Raw genomic sequence first — 21,356 nt, 5'->3', positions numbered from 1 at the left:
GTGCCACCAAGGTTATTATTTTCAAAGCACGTCCTACTAAAATGGATGCAGCATTTTTCTCATCAACTTTGAATGAATAGAAAAAGACTGGATGCTTTGATTTTTACCAAATTCATTGTATTTACAAAGCCATTAACAGCCACCCACTGGTAAACACGCACACACAACTTTTTGACATGATAGAGAAAAGAGTCTTGAATCAAACACATACTTTCCTGATGTCGTCAAGATTTGTGATTTCTGGGGACAGTCCTCCGTGTACACACAGGAACTGCTGGTTCATAAGGGCAGCCAGGGGAAGGCAGTCGAAGGCGTCCATACATGCGTCATACACCCTCTCTGAATACTTAATTCTACCTGTCAGGGGGGGAAAACAGGGCAGGGAGTGAGAGCGCCGCCAAGTCAAACAACACACGCTCTCTCACACTGGGGCAGTGTGCTGCACTGGGACAGAAAGGCTCTCGAAAAAAGCGCCAAAAAACATCCCAAAGACATTTTAGAAAAACAGCGTAATTTCACAGTGCCTTTGTGTTTTTTTCCCCACTCCGTCTGAGTCCAACAGAAATAGTTTTGACATGTGTAAATATCAAGGAGGGCAAGAATCTGACGGAATCCGTTACCACGCCAGAGGGCACTTTTCTGTGAGCGTTTGAGGTCAGTGGCAGTACTGGACGCATAATGAACCGCTTTTAGAAAGAATAACTCAATTCTCCCTCCACTCTGCACTGAGCTTCACAGGCCAGACTGCTTGGACACAATTTTGATGGGAAAATAAAGTGCCGAAGCATTACTTACATTCCTGCTTAAATGTGAAATACTCTGTTAAATGTCTACATTCATGGTTCCCACGCAGCAAAAACAGTGTTTTGGGGTAAAGGATCTTTAAGGCCCACAAGTACAGCACACACTGAAACGAGAAGAACAAAAGGGGATCGGAGAGTGAGTTAGCGTGTCATCTTTATATAACACTGGAAACATAAACCATTAAGTCAGACTTTGTCAATTTCACGGAGTGGCATGATACAGCAATTCCACTTATAATGAAACATTCATGCAGTACATTTTGTGACACGTTTCAAGCTCGCTCAAAGAGAGGAGGAACCTTGGAATATCTGCGAACCCTCAGAGAAGATAGGCACAACTCTCCATTAAAATATGTTTTATTAATAAACGTATCATGTTTCAGATGATGAGCTGGCAGGAAATACATATCTAAGCAAATTCCTACCTGCAGTACCAGACTAAATACTTGCATTGTGCCTTATATTGACTGACTTTCTCTACATACGCCAAAGAAATAGCATTTCCGGTCTACATTTTGTTATTACAATATATATATAAAAAATACATTAGAGACTTCAGTCTTGAGCATATTACCATTCCAATATCTGCAACCTGATTTGAACTACACTCAGAGAAAGCTATTAATAAACACAGCTTCGCTAGGGCACATGGTGTGTGTCACACTTGATTTAGCACTTGTGAAAAAAAAAAAAAAAAAAGAAGAAAAAACGCATACACACAAGACTTACTTCAATACTGAAATACCCTCTGTCAACGTAGTCCCCCAGGAAAAGGTAGCGCGTGGATGCTGGTGATCCTCCTACTTCAAACAGCTTCATCAGGTCAAAGAACTGCCCATGGATGTCTCCGCAAACTGCAATATGACATGAAGGGAAAGAAAAGCACATTAGGACAACGGCTATTTTTACACCTGAGGAGCAGGAGATGACAGGCTACAGTATATAACACTGCTGCTTTCCATTCTGTCCATCAGATGTGAAAGGCTCTGACAATGTATATCTCTGTAAAACTAGATTAGATTAAGACGTAAAAGCTGCAAGAATGGGTGTGAGTTCGTGAGGAATGGCAGGTTTTCTCCTGGACCCTGGGAAAACCTCCTGCAGCTTCAACTACTGATTAGTACACTAATATTTATCCAGTCAATATTTAGTTTGTTGCTTAAAAAAGTGGAAAAAAATTACACCGTTTGTGTAAATTTGTAACTGAAATCCTTCTAGTGTTTCAGCACTCAACTGATGCTTGATACATGATAATATACACAGAGGTAGAATAGAGCATGGGTTGCATTACATCACACAGGGAATGTTGATTTGTACAGTATAGGATGAATAATGGGAGCCTTGCCTGGATCGATACCCTTCAAAACCAATGAAAGAATGTGAATATGGTGGCAAGTCACATTCTCTAGAAGGCATTATGGCTTGTATTTCTGTGGCAGCAGCTGCATGTTGGCAGCAGTATTCACATTGACTTGATGTCATGCTATGAATGCCATCAGAAACATCAGACCCTATCAGTATGTACATACAGATCCAACTGTCTTTGTCGCAGTGCCTCCATGAGTAAGCCTCTTCTCCTCCTACTTTCTCCCACCACAAAGTACTGTAAGATTACCAAGCACTGATTGGCAATATTTAAGTGCAGAGGTGAAAATAAGCCAACAGTGAGTGTGCATTTCCATGAAAAGGCAAGTTTGCTTTTATACCACACTCTCTTTCTGCCTCTTTATCACCTTGGGACACATTCATTTCAGGAACTAGCTAGTTAAGACTTAATTTGGGCACACTTTGCCTTGCCAAATACACTAAAAGTTCATTGGCTGAAACCACTGGGAAGCTTTCAGTCGAATGCATTGCTGATCAAATCTTATTAAGGGCGTTGTAATGAAAGCAACCAATTTTTATAACAATTACAGAGAATTCCTCAGGACTGGTTCATACAGCCCCCCCACCCCAACAGTACTGACAGGAATTCCAATCTACTCTCACCACTGTTAAAGCCACTATATAACTTGACTTATTTCGATCTAATGACATATTACTTTGTTATTTCTATTCCATACAGGCACATAACAGCGGGCCGGGAAGCTGTTAAGTAGTGTCTGGGGATCGTTATGGGACAGGCCCACCACGCCTGAAATCAGGAACCGCAAATCACTCAAACTGGATTGCTTTCCTATCGCCCTGTGTGACCCTATACTCTACTGCTCCCTTGGGAGACGAGGGGCGCAGAGGCCACCGGAGATTTGCTGCTTAGCAGCCGTAGACTGACAGGGTGCATGCTGGGTCGTCTGATTAAAGAGCTCCTGCTCAATTTTGTAGATACTTGATCTGTAGATATCTTTTTCCCATTAATAAATCTTCTCATCTAAAAAAAAAAATGGGAGTCTGGGTTAATGGCTGTAGAAGTGGGTCTCAAAGTATCCAGTCTGCCCCTGACCTCTGATGTTATATCCAGAGACTTGCATGCACCTTCATGAAGAGCTTAGGTTCCAGCAAATGCCAAGACATTTAATACATAGAACATGCATAAGTCTGTACAGTGTATCATTAGATCAAAATAGCCAACAGCACCAACAGACACACTGATATAATGAACCATTTTCCATTTCTGATTTTATACCTCTCTATAGAAAACAAGTGTGAAAAATCACCTTTGCCACCACAAAACAAAGGTAACAATCAACACTGTTCATGTGAACACTATTGCGATGACAGCAGTAAGCGTGGCATCCAAGCATGATGTCAAAGTGGTGCAATTCACCTATTCTTCATGCAATCAACTAATTAAGTCATTAACAACAGGGTGAATGGAGTGAAATTTAATTTGAAAAGGACACATGCTAACTTCTCACATGGCTGTTTGTTGCTCTATGAACTGTATCTAGCAGCAAGAATTAGAATGGAAGCCTGTGAAAAAGCCTTTCAGAGAGACGCCCAATTAGTGCGAACTGGAGGACAGCGTTGGAGAGCAATTAGCTCAAGTTACAACCCCCGTGAGACAGACAGCTCGGAGAATCTGCTCTCCTCGACTGCATCGTAAACTGTCAGTTTACCATTTGTCTTTTATTAAACCCGCACTGTGTAAATTGTTTAATTCCACAGTAGGGACAAACTTCAAAAAGGCACCTTGTAATCTGCGTCCGATTTCTAAAGGTGTCCTCTCACTTGCAATCAAGCGCTCCCCCTTACCAGCATGAAGCACCGGTCTGTTTTAGATCGGCTGAAGGTTCCTGGCAAAATGGATTTACTGGAACAAAAACGACACAAATGGTGCTTGAATAGATACAACTCAAGCTGTAATTATTACGGAATTGTTATTATATTAATAAAATATATTGCTGCTGAAAACAAAACAAGTGACTTTAATTAAGTTGTTTTTAACTTTAACTTGAATTGAAAGTGGACATGGTCAGTTGCTGTATGTATTGAGCAAGTTTCATAACCCTTGGGCTGTAAAACCTGTTAAAACCCCACTATACAATGTCACAAATACACAACCATCAAAATAAGCAAAAATAAGATAAATGTTCTTCGTCCAACAATACCAATATTCTTGTTTATTTTGGTGACATGCATGCTGGTCACCTCTGAAGGATAAACAAGGTAAGGTATCATTTAATTTCAAGATGCAATGCAATAAAAAAAAAATCAATATATTTTGCACTGAAATGAAAGGACAATAAAATTAGGCATCCTACTGATTCATGGCACTTAACCAGGGAGCGTGCATGATGCCAAGGCTGGTTATTGCTATGGAAACATCTCAATGGCATGGAAACCTTTCAACAATGACAACTCATATCACTGAAAAAAAATTCCTCAGCTGTCACTGACCTGATAAAGGACCTGTAAGAGCACTGGCAACGGCAACACCGCAATGTTTCCATTGTGTGGGAACACATAGATGCATGCAATAGGCAACAGCTCCTCTCTAAAGCAATTGTTCTGATAACATTCACAACAGACTGTGCTCTGCAGTGCAGTATGTCCAATGGATGACCACCAAGAGAGCAATTATTGTTAAAATATATTGTTTACTGCTCGCTGCTGAAATGTGGGGGCTAGATTCAAACCGCAACTATACGAGCGCTCTTAAAACTCACGGCCTTCATTCGGAAATTAACAATATTTCCATGTTTTTAAAAGTCAACACTGCAGGTGGGCATCCAAAGAGGGAGCAAGTGGCCGCAGAAGCACCTGAAGCACACGTCAGAAACACTGTGTGTGGGAGGATGGCATCGCCAGCTTTGGACAAAGCCGACCTTTAGCAAAGCTGTCATTAGCCGGCGATGGAAACAAAAGCAGGGTGACACGGGGATGGCCACAGTTCAAACACAGGCCACGAAGACCTGAAGCAAGGGTCGCGGTGAATTGCGGTCGCCTCATCTGTGTAGGCGCTGCTGGATGATGATGGTCGATGCGTGTGCAAATCAAACAGACCCTGCGATGGTTCACTCCTCTGCTTTATCACAGCAAACACATACAATCCACCTCTCCCTCAGCTCCAGTACACCTACAGACACACTTTCCCTCCCTCCCTCCCTCTCATCACACACACACACACAAACACATAGACACAAAAAAACGAGGCGAGAACCAAAGCCCACATAAGAAGAGCAGGTGGGAGTGCATTATCTGGAGTGAGATACAATTTGTTCTGGCCATCTCCTGCTTGTGCGCTAGAGTGATCTCCCTGAGTAGCAGCATATCAGCGGGCAGCAGCTACTGAGTGGGTGGTGGGCATTACACAACCTGGCTTCAGAACCTACACAGGCCACTCCAAAGGCCAAGCTCATTGAGCTACAGAAATCCACGGGGAGGCAGACAATGCCAGATCATCTTTTGATTGAGCAGACTTGATGATAACAATACTCCGCACTTTGCGTTGGCACTTTTTCAGAGCTAAAATCCTGCAGAGCACATATTTATGCAAAGGCAATCTGCTGAGAAACTCTAATACTATATAATCATGTTAAAATGCTACTACTACCATTACTACTACTACTAATAATAAACTAAATGTTAAAAAGTAAGGGAACTAATTACTCGGGTGTAAGTCGGTTGCCTTCTTTCCATTCGCCTTTACTTCGAATGTCAAAAGGTGTGATGCATGGCGGGAGTATTCATACAAGTGTGTTTCCTATTGCACGGCTGTTGCATAAGAACCTATTGGAAAGGTATAAAGGATGTCAGGAAGGACTGGCAATGCAGCACAGAGCAAAACTGCCATCCTCATCAAGGTTGCTTGTCTCAATAGGCCTTCTGTACGGTCTGCAGAGAGCAAATTACTCCCCAATCAAGGTCTTAACATTTCCTCACACAGAATACTTCACCATTTAATAATAATTATACATACATAATGACAATATGCAATACAGACAAAATGGATCTATTCAAGTAAAAACAACTAAACCCTCAAATGCTCTTTAGTGATTATACTGTGCAGTGTGCTCTATGCATCCCATGAAAACTAGCATTTCAAGTGCAACGTGTATCGGTGCATTTTAGTGATCGAGCTCCAACTTGGATTCAACTTGGTTTTCTATGCGATGCAGCCAAACTGGTAACAAGTGCACGGACAGTGTTAAAACTAGGTGTTGCCTAGTGATGTGGCTGCAGAAGCTCTGCTGATGGTTGACTTGTGCGAGGGCCATGGGAGCAGCTTGTACTCTGTGGCCTAAGCCGGCTCCCTTCGTCACGCCCCCCTCCCTCCATGAAACCCCACCTGCCATCTGGCTCAACCAGGAAGTGACTATGTGTCAGAGTGTATAGGAGGGCTGAGGGAGAGAGGGAGAGAGGGAGAGAGGGAGAGGGAGAGAGGGAGAGAGAGAGAGACATGTCGTTCTGGTCTCTTGCATCTATGATAAATATTTACATACAAATTTGATGACCATGTGTCATGTTGTGATTGGGGGTGTGTATTGAAGGGGAGAAGAAGAGAGAGCAAGGGAGAGAGAGAGAGAGAGAAACAGAGAGAGATAGAGAGAGAGAGAGAGAGAGAGAGAGAGAGAGAGAGAGAGAGAGAGAGAGAGAAAGAGACAGACAGAGAGCAAGAAACAGACAGATAAAACAAGGGCGGACAGACAGAAGAGGCTAGTACTGAGAAACAAGGAAATGTTTATATGGAATGGCCTGTGTGTATGTGTGTGTGTGTGTGTGTGTGTGTGTGTGTGTGTGTGTGTGTGTGTGTGTGTGTGTGTGTGTGTGTGTGCGCGCTTTGCATGAGAGAGAGAGAGACAGAGAGAGAGAGCAATTGAGATCCTTCTTTAACAGGACTACTGAGTGGGAGAGGGGTTGAGGCAGGGGTGTTGTGTAGGAGGGAAAGAAGTGCCTCATTGCCATGCTCGTGCACACAAGCGCGCACACACACACACACACACACACACACACACACACACACACACACAAACACACAGTTTCTCAGAATCCCTCACTTAAACACAGAACAGAAGCTAACCTCTGTTTCTATCAACTTCATACAACAAAGGCACTAGATTTACTGGTCAATCAACAATTTTACCCATTGCAAAATCTGAAATCAAGAAAGCTTAAGGGCTTCCTGGAATTGGAACGACAATCTGACCAGACTTGAAGCTCATTGGTTTTCTCAATGGTACAGCACACCTGACTCTCTATGTGTGTGTAATAAACACAGAGGCAGGTAAGAAGGCTCGCAATTGCCCGACCTATTTGAGCCTCGTTAAGCTCTACTTTAACAGCTAAACAAGACACTCTCCTGCCATAACGCCCTCAGCAAACACTGGAGACCTAGCCTTTTGTGTAAAAAAAAATAGGGACCACACATACATTTACTCAGGATAAAATGCAAATATGTACATAGGCCTACAAATATATATATTTTGGGAGTGATCTCTATTAGGAAATGATGGGTTGCCATAGTTCCTCCGAGTGGCTCTCTGCCTCTGATTACAACGACATCAAAGAAGCCTCATCAGAAAGTCTAATGGGGGAACCAGGCACTTGACCAGGAAGAAAGGCAACAATAGCTGCGTTAGATCTGTGCATATATGCATATGCGTCTGCCTCCGACTAGGTTTCTTCACAGAGGCAGATGTGAATCAGCTGAATTTCAACTCGCAGGCGGCTGCTGAGAGAATTGCTCAAACGTAAAAAAAAAAAAAAAATACATCTCTTGAAAAATGAGTAACGGCAAAGAAGTGGCAGAAAATGTTTCAGCTTTTCGTTTTGTTTGCATTTTTTTCTTCTTTTTTTTTTAACACCGGAATGGTTAATGGCTCTAATTAAATGAGGCAAACGTTTCCTATTCCGTTTCTCCAAGGTTAGCAGGTGTTTTCAAAGTCGGCCAATGGGGGAACAGAGATAGTCCCTGTTGGGCCTGTCTGTTCCAGTGGGGTGTTTTAAAGCATGAAGCAGCCTTGGGGAGTGAGTGTCAGAAAGCTTGTTAGTTCTGACAAACTGGGCGAATTGACCCTCTGCACTTGTTAAAATACATTGCTGTGGCTTGCAGCATGGTCCACGTTTGGCCTAGAGGCACAATGACTCACTTATTACTTTTTCATACTGATTTTCATCATTCAAACCTCTCTGTCTGAGCCCTGCTTTTCGTATGTCTATACTAGGCCATGTGTACAACCAGTGTGCGGTGTTTTGTCTACTGACCCGTCACGGGAGCTTCGATGTCCAGCAGGTTCTTCTCTGCGCGCAAGATGGCGGCGCCCTCTCCGATGAGCCGCAGGGCCACCCCTTCCTCCACGCGGCCCTCCTTGGTTAGGTGGGCTTTCAGCACATCCACCTTGGGCTTCCCCTCGCTGTCGAACACCTCTTTGGCCGTGAGTCGGTGGCTGGGGGGGAACGGGACGGCTGCAAGGGGGAAACACAAGAGGAGAGTTTAGTCTGTCGTTCAGTCTTTCAGTGGTAAATGCAGATGGTAGCATCTTTTTTAATCCTGATGTACTTTATTTTTCACTGGCAAAAGTATAATCAAGATACACAGGTAATTCCACATCACTGAGGAAACGGCAATTAAGCTGTTTGATTAGCGTGCATCTTCCAGGGGATCCGCTCCCTGCAGGAGAGGCGGTTAGTGTTTCCTCCCGTGCTTGGAGCCCACCCTCGGAGACAATTTACCTGATTGCTGCTATGATCTGCGAGTCATTTAATTTACAGCATTTACAGCAAACCCGCACAATTGCTAGGGACAGTGGGTTCGCCTGGCAATGTCTGTGGCAGAATTGTAGATATCAGTCACTGAGCAGAAAACAGATATCCACTTAAAAATACTGTCATTTTCAGTTTTGTTAATATAAAAGAGCATTTCATGTGGGGAAAAAGTCTAAAGTCTGTGGATATGCTGTCTTCAAGTGCTCAATGTGTCAAACCATTCCCATGAATTTTTAAAAAATATCCTCTGCTTTATGTATATGATTTGACGAATAGAGACAGTAATATAACTATACCGCAGTCTGGCATGTAGTTACTGATTTGTCAGTCAGAATTATTTAGACGACTGAGAGTACAATTATCTTTTTCTGAGGGTCTTGGAGGCATCATGGAAATTAGAGGACCCATTTCCACAACAAATCTCTGTTACTGTCAATTTCCATAATTAGTGTCTTGAAAAGAAGCTTTTCACTTCAATTCAATTCATTGTGCTCTAGTAATTTTGGATACAACCGATGCATGCATGCATTTCAATGTGAAACGGTGAACTTTCCAATCTATTCACAGCGGAACAAATAGGTGGTGCATGTTTTTTTCTTTTTTCTTTCTTTTGCTTTTTTTTTTTTTTATGTAAATAACCACATGAGAGTCTTCAAACCAACTTTAAATTAAAGGGGAACAAAGGTTGTCCTAATAACAAATGTCCACCCCAAAAAACAAGCTAATAGTTAAGGTATTAAGGTGTAAATGACGCCATTATCAACGGTAGCTTTTGGTGGAACCTAAAATGTTAATATTTCCTTTTTATACCCCTCTGAGAAACATATTACTTATTGACAACCGCAAACAACAAATACAAGGGACAAAAAGAAGACAATTAAAGACCATATCCAATAGACTATTCAGCCGCTTCACAGCGCTGAAAAATAAGACATGTTCTTAATTAACGTCCCTGAGCAGACTTTGCACATAGCATACTGGTGTGAGTAATGCACTCTGCCAGTAGCCATTACTGAAATACTGTTGAGCTGGTGGGGGGGGGGTATCACAATTAAGATCCAATGATTTCCCAAAGGTGACATCAGCGGTAATCAGACCTCCACTTTATCTTTGTGTCGCACTGTGCTTAGAGACAGATAAAATTTGGTATCCTAATTGCAGTATTTAAAGCTTTCTAACAGGTGTACGACCAAACTGCACATTCACTGGACTCGCAGAGTTCCTTCAGTATCGCCCGAAATATTTCCAGCATTTCTACGGCTTTACCGATGTAAAACACCCATGGGCAATAAGATGTCTGCTGCCTTGTTTGAGGTTATACAGATACAGTTACAAATCCTTCAATGCATCATGTTGTTAATTTAGGACAACTGACAGTGTCAATACATTTGTGTTAATAATTTATTTCTGCTTTCCTCTTTCATGAAATCAAAACCTTTTATTTTTACAGTTTTTAACATTTTTATGTATAAAGGGAATGATGGAGTGGACCCTTAAGACAAACATTGTTCATGTCAAACAATCGATGAGCTTGACATTTTCTGAAACAATATCAGTGTCTCCACTCAGGTACCTGGGGCATTCAGAAATCCCCATCCAAGACAGAATTACCCCGGGGCCCCAGGCCGGCCTCCCCAAGCACCTGCTGTGCAACTCTAGCCCGATGCCAGGGCCTTGTGGCTTCTGACTTGAGTGACTACACCACACTCGCCCCCTGAGAAGGTGGGAACATACAGTATAAACACGCATATGAACTCTAATGAACCTCCGCCTAAACACACAGTCAGGTCTGTGCACGTCCTCATCAGTTTGCACCGTGACTGAAAGGTCATTCAGTCATTTACAGATGCTGCTTTTAATTAGCTTTGAAATGACAGTTATGTCAAGAATTTGCAACATCAGTGTGATGTCACAAATATTGCAGGCATGATGGAAGCGCACTGGGACGAATCACTGAATATGCATTTCCATAGCCAGTGTGACATGCTGTCAACATTTGAGTTGAGTATTTGCCAACTGTTAGCGGACTAAGGCTGGGTATTGGCAAGGACCTCACGATACATGGGTCACGATACGATTGTATCACGATACATATTGCGATACGATACATATTGCGATACATTGTAATACTCATACATAATTTACTGAAAATTTAAAAATAGAGCTGAAAATACAACTTGCTGTGTACCATCTGGGTAGTCTAATATGTCACATTATATTGATAACTCAGCGGACAAATTGAGTCAAAACTATTTAATTCAAAGGGATTTGAGGGAAATTTAAAGGCCTATTTCACTGCTGTGAATATGATGATTTATTAAAACTAGGTCACCCATGTAGTAGAAAAGTGCAATTATTTTTGAAATTGGAGCCCTATGACCAGAGAAAACTGAGAAAACGGCTGTAGATTCCCCATATCGCTCTTAAGGGGCTAAGGCTGTTACAGCTCCCGTGGTCGCCCTCTCCTCCACACTCTGTTTTGTCTGATTCCCCAGCACTATGTTCGGCCTCATAAGTTGTAATAGTGGCGCCACATCTCTGCTCCGACATTATATTGTAAAGCTAGTTGTTTTTTGTGTTAGATTCAGCTCTTCTGGATGAATCACGGAGAAAGTTAGCAGCTTAGCTTAGCTTAGCTGCGGCTGAAACGTTGCTCCGCCGCATTTTAAATCCGTTTAAACCCTTTTTTTTTTAATGTATCGATATGAGGGGCTGGAAAATCGATACAGTATCATGGAAAAAAATATTGCAATACTCAGCTGTATCGATATTTTTGCACAGCCCTATAGCGGAGAGGTTTCGTTTGCGGAGGACAGGTGTCCCCGCAAAGAAAAGCTGGAGCAGAAAAGCAATTGTTACCATCAGAGTAGCTGTGGATGTCGAGCGGGCCACATCTGTTCCCGCTGAAGTGACATAACACATTCTAAAATTCAAATTGTAAAGAATAACATTATTCTTTTAGAAAAAATATTCCGCATGAAAGCTGTGGTTGTTGGCGCACTGGCAACCTCTCAACACATCATCCTCCCATTTCCTACAGTCATGACAATGGAAATACTGAGGACTTTCCCCTTGTGGAATTTCTAACAGCCCTCTTATTAGCAAGAGTAACACCCACCTCTTTGCCAGAGCATTACATGGCACAATGTTATGTTAGGTCCTACACTCTTCACTGAGCGGGCACATCTAAAGAAAAAGCTTTTATCTCATGACAAAAACGAAAAGTCATGGGCTGAGGAAAAAAAGAGTGCAACCTGAACGAACAACTACAGCAAGAGGGAAAGCTTGCGTCTAGGCCTTGGTTGTGTGCAGTTATTAAAACAAGAAAATAAATGGTGGTGTCAAAAACTGCATTAAATAATGGGGCCACATCTCTGAGCCATTACACTAATTTGCCATTGCAAAGCTCTTGACAGTCAAAAGTCTGACAGAAAAAAATGAGTCTCAGCTGTCGTCTCAAGCTCCATAACTTTACTTTCACACCTTGTTCCTCCCAAACCCTTCCATTTCCAACAGATGGATAAGGACATGCCCACACACACCAATTGTCAATTGTTGAGCATGACCCTGTGCATCCAAACAACCATCCTATCTTGCAGTGCTTCATCGCTGTGAGAGCACAGACTGACCGGAGGCTACCTGCCTGAAACTCAGTATGACTCAAAGCTGGTCTCCATTAGTTGATCGCTTTCACTTTCATTAATTTCACCATTTCTCTGCCCCCTTCTTTTATGTAACTGGGAAATTGCACTGCAGGCTCATATCTAGTAAGAGAGCAGCGAGAGAGAGTCAGAGAGCAAGAAAGAGAGAGAGAGAACCAGGAGTCTGGTTTAACTTTCCCTGGTAATTTGTCTCAGATTAGCATTGTAATTTGCGAGCTATAATTTTAAGACATCCATCAGCCATTAAGTTTAAATGCAACACTAGTAGAGCCCTAAACCTCTGAAACTCTGGAGGGGGTGTTAAATTAACTCTCAAGTTTCTTTAATAAAAAGTATAACACAATATTGTGCTGGTCAATATGGTTTATACCGACATCTGACACTTTGTTAGAATAACCATTCCTTTCTACAGTATGTTAGTACTGGGTCTTGGGTCTTGTACACACAAGGCCTTAGCTCATCAACACCAGCAACCACCTTTGTTCATGAAAGCAATAATTATGCGAGTGTACAGCAGACATTCAGATTTGATTCTTGAGAAATCTGCACTACCAAGTGCAGCGCATCTGAAACTGCTGATGAGCAGTGGGAGAACGGGCAGCTTGAAATGTTCAGGTTGGTCTAGTTCAGAGCTAACGCGATCTCTCTGAGGAATGAGACAGCGGGAGGTGTGCAGTCGTACAGCGCTGGACGGATCAGCTTAATTGGAGAAAGTGAGACAGACTATTGCAGAGCTCACCAAGCAGCCCCTGGCCATTTTCATTTAGTGAAGAATATATAGTGCAACAGAGAGGCTGGCCTGATCAGGCAGCATTAGATGTCTACAATTCCTGTTGCTCATTTTCCTTCCTGGCCTTCTCAGCTGTCTATAAGCCGTGTGCAAAAGATCTATTATAAATAGATAATCAACGACAGTAGAATCGCGGTCACCGATGTTATTCAGGAGAGAGATTTTTGAACTACTGAGCAAATGCAAATTCCAAACCATTGAACATGAATGCATTCTGTAACTTGGTAGAGTCAAAAAAATTTTAACTGCAGTGATACAGCTTCAATCACACAATATGATCTGCCAGTGGGCATCCAACTAGTGCTGACCACTGACAGCAATGGTGCAGTTTTATATTGAGTTAAAAAAAATCTGCACAGCAATGCCCATGGCGAATGTCATTTTTTTGTTTGTTATGTCTGGCAAAAATACAAGTTAAGACAACAGTTCTGACCTTTCTCTCACGCTCCAGTGGGGTTCACAAACATTGCCTTATCACACCAGCAATTTCACTTGACTACAGATGCCCCAGACGGGCATAAAGAACCAGCTATCTGATAATATCTGCCTCTAGAGAAAAAAAAGCAAAACACCCAAAAACATTAAGTCTGCATTGTCTGAGTCTGGCTGGGATTGTTGCCAATAAGCGGGCATGGCTGGATTGGTTGAATTCCTTTGGAAACGGAAACAGCAGACCGCTTGGCAAGAGAAGCACCAAACTAAGATAAAATCCTCAAATTCCAGGGTTGGGAACCTAAATCCTGCAATGCACAGCACCTTTCAATCCAATGCGGAATTGACCCCAAGAAATTGCTGACAGGGCATGATGCAGCGGGAGTCCTCGGAGAGTGTGGGCGAGACTCTGGTTGGCAGTGCCCACGTCAGAACTACCCCCCCCCCCCCCAGACAAGCCACCACGCCAGCAATTTCCCTGCCCTCAGCCTCAGCATGACCAATGGAAAGCTCAGCATGACCAACAGGGAGCTGAGGCAGAACAAAGACTAGAGAACGATGTGTGAAAGCAGCAAAGGTCAAAGGTCAATTTGTACGGACAGAGGGTAGAATACCGGAAGTAAATTGACTGAACGGTGAAATATTATTATGCAAACGATGGGACGGGAGTGTGAAATTTGATCTAGAGCATGATACAGATCTATAGATTTACTTCCTGGTTCACGCGAGACACTGTTCCCCTGATCCGTTTGCCTTTCTGAATGAGGTTGCTCTGTGCTCTTCACCCTGAGGCATAGTAAGTGGCTGGTAGAGCAAAAAAACTCTCTGTAATAAATTAAGTGGAAGCTCACTATCTGATCCACTGGTGTAAATACAGCGCCAGGTAAGACAGCTCAACACAGCCAAAATGGAGCGGCGTGCAGCAGAATTTGTTTGCTGTAGGCATGCCATAGGCAACACACAGAGAAAAAAAAACTATATTTATATGCCCACTAAGACACTGACTAATGTGTCATAATGTTTCATAGTACCATTATACTGTAGCTGTATCATCTGCATAAAAGAATACAATGAGTTGAATCTACCAGACAGGCTGTAATGGACAAGTAAAAAAAATTAATACAAAAAAAACCTCCATCTCTCAACATTTTTCAATCGCACTCTTAGCAGACTTGTTTCCAGTTAGAAGCCTTTTAGTGATGAAGAATCCACTGTGTGTACTGTATGCGCGCAGGACGATTGCCAAGTGTTGAATAGGGCACAAAGAGTGTGCAACTCATTTCCCAAACAGTGATGGTCAGGGTTCTTTAATTAAATTACATAACTACTCTGAATTATAGAAGGATATGTTTAGCAGACAAGGATGAACAGAATGTATGAGCTTCTGTAGGCGGTAGGAGACAAAGGACATACTGTATAATAGAAAATATCTAAACTCCAAATGTCACTTGGCAGCAGTTTCATTACTTCATTATTACACTCCTGCATAGTCCATTCTGGAGCCGATTACCTTTCATGCATAATGCAAAAGGTTGAGATCATATGGCTGTCTTAAGAACTGAAGCTGTTGAACCATATAAGACAATATATTGGTTAGGTGATAAATTATTTGCTACATACTGTACCTCACGCACACATCAACATGGTGTCTCTACATTAGGCCTCAAATTTGCATTTCGATACTTACAGAACTTTGCCTCCTCCTTCAGCCCATCTAGAAAGCCTATAAAGCTGTCAATCAATAATTCATAAGTCAGCACTCTAATGAAGTGATGCATTCCTCACATACAATTAACATAATAGGAATTCTGGTGGCAGAATGACGCCCACAGTCCACAGTGTAAATGGCGTATTATAATATGGATGGGATTACAAGAATATTTAAGAGGGGACTTATGGCTGCCAGCTTCATTTAGAGATTATTCTGAAGCAAAGAAATCAAAGCAGAAATGAACAGTAATCCTACGAAACCCCTCTTCCCATAAACAAGCTTCTACTGTGTACAAAGCTGGTCTAAGTCAGTGTGGAAAACTCCATTCTCCACAGTCCAATTCAGAAAAACAATATTGTGTACATGAAAGGATGCAAAAAAGTATTTAATATGAAGGCAACAAACATCACCTGGTATATCAGGTAACCAAAACCATTTTAGACACTGATTCTTAACTGCTGTATGAGCTCTTAAGGAGTTATGGGCCAGAATGGGAAGAAAAGGGCAGCCATTTCTGGAGTACAGTGTGTACTTCTTTACTTGCCAATAAAAGAGCGTCTCAAAATCTGGTCTTTCAAACACAAGTCACTTAATTTCCCAAGTTCAAGTTCTTGGACAATTCTCCAAAAGAAAGAGTTAATAGGACTGGAGTCTATTCTTGGGCCGATGCAGCAGCACAGCTGAATTCATACACCTGGTATTTGCAATGTGAAACTCAATACAGAGAAGAAGAAACCTACTCAGGCTTTCCATACTGTGTCATATGTACATAAGGATGAAGAGCGATGGTAGTCAACCTATGGAGCAAAGGCTTCCCATCTGGCCACTGTAGACAGACCGTGGATTCAAAAGGCCTGCAGGCTTTAAGGGCTAACAGAGAAAAGGTCACTTAGAAATTGGCGTGAACCTCTTTAGCATGCATTAGTAGAGATGGAAGCTGGCTCTGGACGAAACGCTTAGCAGAGTGCGGCTTTGAAGCTCGTGCCTTTGAGTACGCCGATTCAAGCTGCGATTATGTCCGTGTGCAATACGGGAATGGGGTGGTTACTTTTGTGGTTAAGGCAGGAAGGAGGACAGAGCCAACAACACCCACCTTCCCAGAGACAGACAGTTGGAGAGAGAGAGGGAAGAGAGAAGGGGAGAGAGAGAGAGAGAGCGCGAGAGAGAGAGAAAGCCCTTGGCCGTGTCAGAGGAAGCAAAAAATGTGAAGGGGAAAGAGCAGAACTGTCAACAGAGACTCAGGAGGCCTACATCCAAGAAAGATATCGTGCCATGAGGACACGCATACACACGCAGAGGAACTTAATAGGCCCAACAAACAAAACAATCTTGATAATGATATTGAATGACTTGAGGGGGTCTTTGCAGACTACAATGTGCGTATATTTGGAGCCTCATGCAAACCATTAAAACACGCACACACAAGGAAAAAACTGAGACTTATTCTGAATTATTTCACAAATGACAAATTAAATATCTTTCCCTTTTCCTAGCATGTACTAATTTGTATACTTTGTACATTTCATTACATTAATTATAATTTTTTTACAATGGCATTTGCAGACTGGCCTAGTCCCCCCATTTCCCTAATCTATGGACACTAGTCAATGTCATAACCAATTGTAGCTCTAATGACTAGCTTCCCTCTAATGCTACCAGTGGACTATTTATAACACATTTACATTAAAGAGGCGGAGTCACTGCTCATTCCACCATCATCATCTGCTGCAGTGTTATAAGCTTTTACATCGCATCAACAAACAGGAGAGATATTAGATAAAAGTGAGTAAAAGGGGTTGCCAAGGAAACAGCGCTGTGGAGTCTCAGTCTTAATCTTTCATCCATCAAAATATTGGCTTAAAAATGAGTCGCCAGCAGCATGTTACGTTAGTGCTCCGTTATGTGGATCCGTGTCTGGTTATCACAAGTATTTTGGGAGTGTATGCCTTATCATGTGTACATTTGGACAGTTAATCATGTACATTCCAATATGCTTAGAAAACAACACATTGGCAGAACGTCCTTAACACAAACAACAGACGTGAGATGGCGCTTTTCACAGCTGTTCACCGCATAACTTGTGTCTCCTGTGTGGGAATAGCACTCTGCACAGAGGTTTTCCCCTCAATGACAATTATCCAGGGATCCCCCGATTATGACAGACGGGCTGTGTACCGAACAAGCCAACAATACGCCCAAGACCACCATCCATCCTAGCTGTGAGGGTTGTCAAAGACCATCAAGCTCTCACACACAAACAACAGCCTATACAGTACAGCGCTGCCTGAGAGACCAGAGCGGCAGCAGCCTGCGAGTGAGTGACGAGCAAACGTAAATCCTGCTGTTGGCTCAACAGATTTTAGATGAGAAATCTAAAAGCGTTGGCAGCAGCAGGTGATCAAAATGCGCCGTTGCTCTGACAGCACTCTGACTAAGTCCCCGATTAATTAGTGAGGTTAGGGTTGGAAGTGTGGGAGGCTGGCGTGGGCGAACGGAGGGACGGATGGATAGATGGATGGATGGGAGTGGGCGCTGAACACTGTTGTGGGGGTGGGTGGCCGTTCTCTGAGGGACGTCCCTGTGCTGGCTGTCTGGTGGTGGCTCGGCGTGCGGCGAGCTATCAATGCAGCGGGGGATCAATGACACAGTGAGAGGCCGGCGAGGACCCGGTTCACGGCTGGCAAATGACTGCAGCGATTCAGGGCTTGGGGGAGTGGGGGAGGGGCGCGAGTCAGGGAGAGGGAGAGATCAGTCAACGAAATAAAAATGCATGGAGAGTCGAGGCTGAGGGGAAAATAAATAAAAAAAAATCAGCATGCTGGTGTGAGAGAAGCTGTCAGTCCATCAAAAACCATCCGCTCCCTGACTTACAGTCCACTGATGGATATCTCTGGACAGATTTACCGTCCTCGCAGGACTTCTAGTCCACAGCAAACTGTATGTCACGCCCTGACGACTGACAGTCAAGTCAGTTCACTGTCCAGAAAGTCATAGTGGAAAATGACAACGTAAAAAGAAAGCACTTTCTTCCCTAAAATTGCCTGAGCGTGAAGGAAAATATTGATGTAGCTTTTACACCTCTTTGCTGCAAGCTAAAATTTTTCCACTGATCAAAGCAGCCAGCAACATGGCGAGCTTTGGTTCCATATAGAAATGTAAGATTCAAGTGGTGAGTGAGACAGCCAAGGTATTATTACAGCACTTAGGGATTGCAGCTGTAAATGTAACTAAAAATGTAGAAATATTTGAGCATTTTACCATAGCACCTCCTGTCAACTCGGTGCTTCTGAAATCTGCTCCACAAAAAGCTCTAAAAAGCTGCTGAAACATTTTTCACATATTTGGCCACTTCATGAATAAGAGGAACCGCAATTGCAACACAGTGTTGCAACATACTCTTCAGGCTTAAAAAACTTTCTCTGAAAATCAAACAAAAATCTTCATAGCCCCAGAAGGAAGTATCATATCTACAATACGTTCATATTTTAGACATTTAGCTGACACTTATACTCAGGGAAAATTAAAATGAGTAGGATGAGCTGGAATTTCTAGTTCACCAAAATTACAAGGAACCAATAATGAAAGCATAGTAGAGCCAAAACCCCCTGACATTAGATGTAATAACAAATATTCCTGTGTAACTAGAATGTATGATAGAAAAGTGTTAATAAAGAAAGGGGTTTTCCCTTAGACAATACTGCACATTATTTTCAGTGCAAGCAAAGGAGCAACACGGGACAAGAAGATGTGATTCAACGGGACCCGAAGTGTTAGAGAGAACTGAAAGCTCCAGATAACACCTAGTGAACCCCGGCCCAGATATCACAAGTGATTTAGACAAGTCAATTCCAACCAAGCTTTGCTGAACGGCTAGACTGAACATAGTAAACATGATTTATTACAGGCCATTACGAGTTTGGGTTAGGCTATGCGGAAAGTGTTAAAGGCCAACAGGCCGGCACACTAAAGCTCAAACTCGGTGTAAAACACCTTGTAGATTTGCAGGTTTGCGGAGACGTTAACGCTCTCTGGCATTTCCTCCGAGAGCCAGTCAGTCGACTGACAGGCCCTAAAGAAGACATTCCCTGCTAGCAGTGCCGTGCCGAGGCCTGCCCCCCCCTCCTCCACAATGCCGTGACACAGGATTAGCTTTCATTAGAGAAGGCGCTGTAATCAGCTTTGGAGCATAGCAGAGACGGAACAATGGAAGAGGCTGAAAGGATCTGGAAGACAGGGTGCTAAGGGTGCATGCTTGGCTGTATGCAAGCTATTCCCACAAATGGAACCTGTGGCACGTTACAGCAAGACTTTCATAGCTGCTGCATAAATGCTACATGCCTATTGTCGCAATTTGCTGTTTTACTTATCACAATCACCAGCCTCAGTGGGTTCAAGAATTTCACCTGCCATAAAAAAAAAAATACACAGTTGATAAAATGATCAAAAAGCAGAAAGGGATCTTATTATATTGCTCCTCTGACAGCATCCAGTATCCACCAATTTCACCATCAGTAGTGTTCACAGCTCCAAAAATATCACTCACACATACACTACCAGTCAATAGTTTGGACACACCTCATGTTTTTCATCATCTTAAAGCCATTTTGATCTAAAGGCTTATGCTTAAATGCTTGAATTTTTTTTTCTTAGACAAATATAAATAGTGAAGTTGATGCCTATGTATGAATTTCTTTCCAAAGCCTTTGCCTTTCCATCAAGGCAAAGGGCGGCTACTTTAAAGAATGTCAAATATAAGAGTTTTGATTTGTTTAACACTTTTTTTGGTCACTGCATAATTTCATTTGTGGTTTTTCATAGTTTTGATGTCTTTACTATCATTCTAAAATGTGGAAAACAGTAAAATAAAGAAAAATATGGTGTGTCCTCTAGCGTACTCTAAGGTAAATCAGGCTTCCCATACGGTCTATCTGGTCATGTGTCTGGTCTGTCGTCTTGGTGACAGTGAGGACATCTTTCTGCAGGAGTTCTAGGCTACGTTTTCCTTCAGGCGGCGAAGATGAAGGTCAGACAGCTGGGGAAGGACCGGTGGGCGTGTTTGGATTCCAGTCTCGACACAAACCTGGCCCCCGCGCGTGCACAGAACCACCTTTGTGCGAGTCCTCCACCGCTCTCCATCATGCTGTCAACTGGCGCTTGTATTGGGAAGGGCTGACGACACAGGTCTATCGAGAACATATGTCCCCACTAACCCTGGAGAGGTCCGCCAGTGCCCAGGCAGCCACTTTACAAAGCAGCCTTGTTGGCGGCTTGTTCTGAGTGCGAGCGGTGACATGCAGAGGGGCGGCTGGACAGGATACAGATATGGTGTCTGCAGTTCAGCTGGGGTAGCGCTAGTGTTGTCATCATACCAGAATTTTGACTTTAATACCGATACTAATATTTAATTCTGTCAACCAGTTTACGTGGACTGGGTTTGAGTTCAAGACTTGGTGGACTTTTTGACCCTGTTGAATATTTTCAACTGTTTGACTCTGACTGCAGTCCACAGTCAAGAGCCAGATTGCGGCTCCGTCTTTTCCAAAACTTTTTCTTCTTTTGAACTATTCCAATCCACACGTATACAGCCTCCCGAGGTAATGTCGAAATGGAATTTCAGCTTGCCGAACACATTTGGTGAAAGCATCGAATGTTCATGAAATTCAATAGTGTATTCAATCATCCACAATGGCGCTGAAGTGGTGTTGAAATTTCAGTTACCGTGACAACACTAGGTTGCATACATAAGCATTAGCAGTTTCCCACAATGGAATGGGTGCTTCAGCTGTTTTTAAAATCTTAATTGAGCTGTAAAT

At 42.8% G+C, this 21,356-nt stretch overlaps 1 protein-coding gene across 3 annotated transcripts in view; it reads right to left on the bottom strand.

Moving 5' to 3' along the window:
* The window catches only part of LOC139650505 (protein phosphatase 3 catalytic subunit alpha), a 63,054-nt gene that overhangs the window by 26,949 nt on the left and 14,749 nt on the right, over nt 1–21,356 (bottom strand). For 2 of the 3 annotated variants that reach the window (XM_071527197.1, XM_071527196.1), the window contains exons 2-5: nt 8,448–8,648; nt 1,533–1,657; nt 796–907; nt 212–357 (exon numbers count right to left, since the gene is read on the bottom strand). In XM_071527197.1, coding sequence (XP_071383298.1) covers nt 212–357; nt 796–907; nt 1,533–1,657; nt 8,448–8,648 — 584 coding nt within the window. Of the gene's footprint in view, nt 1–211; nt 358–791; nt 908–1,532; nt 1,658–8,447; nt 8,649–21,356 lie in introns of all 3 variants that reach the window. The other variant, XM_071527198.1, reaches the window with a different exon arrangement.

This window comes from Centroberyx affinis, unplaced genomic scaffold, assembly GCF_046629955.1.
Source record: "Centroberyx affinis isolate AG114_WGS23_722 - 3 ecotype Tasmania unplaced genomic scaffold, CSIRO-AGI_Caff_v1 ptg001499l_1, whole genome shotgun sequence".
NCBI classification, from domain to species: domain Eukaryota; kingdom Metazoa; phylum Chordata; class Actinopteri; order Beryciformes; family Berycidae; genus Centroberyx; species Centroberyx affinis.
Note: the sequence above shows the minus strand (reverse complement) of the source record. Positions and strands in the feature narration are given on the sequence as shown.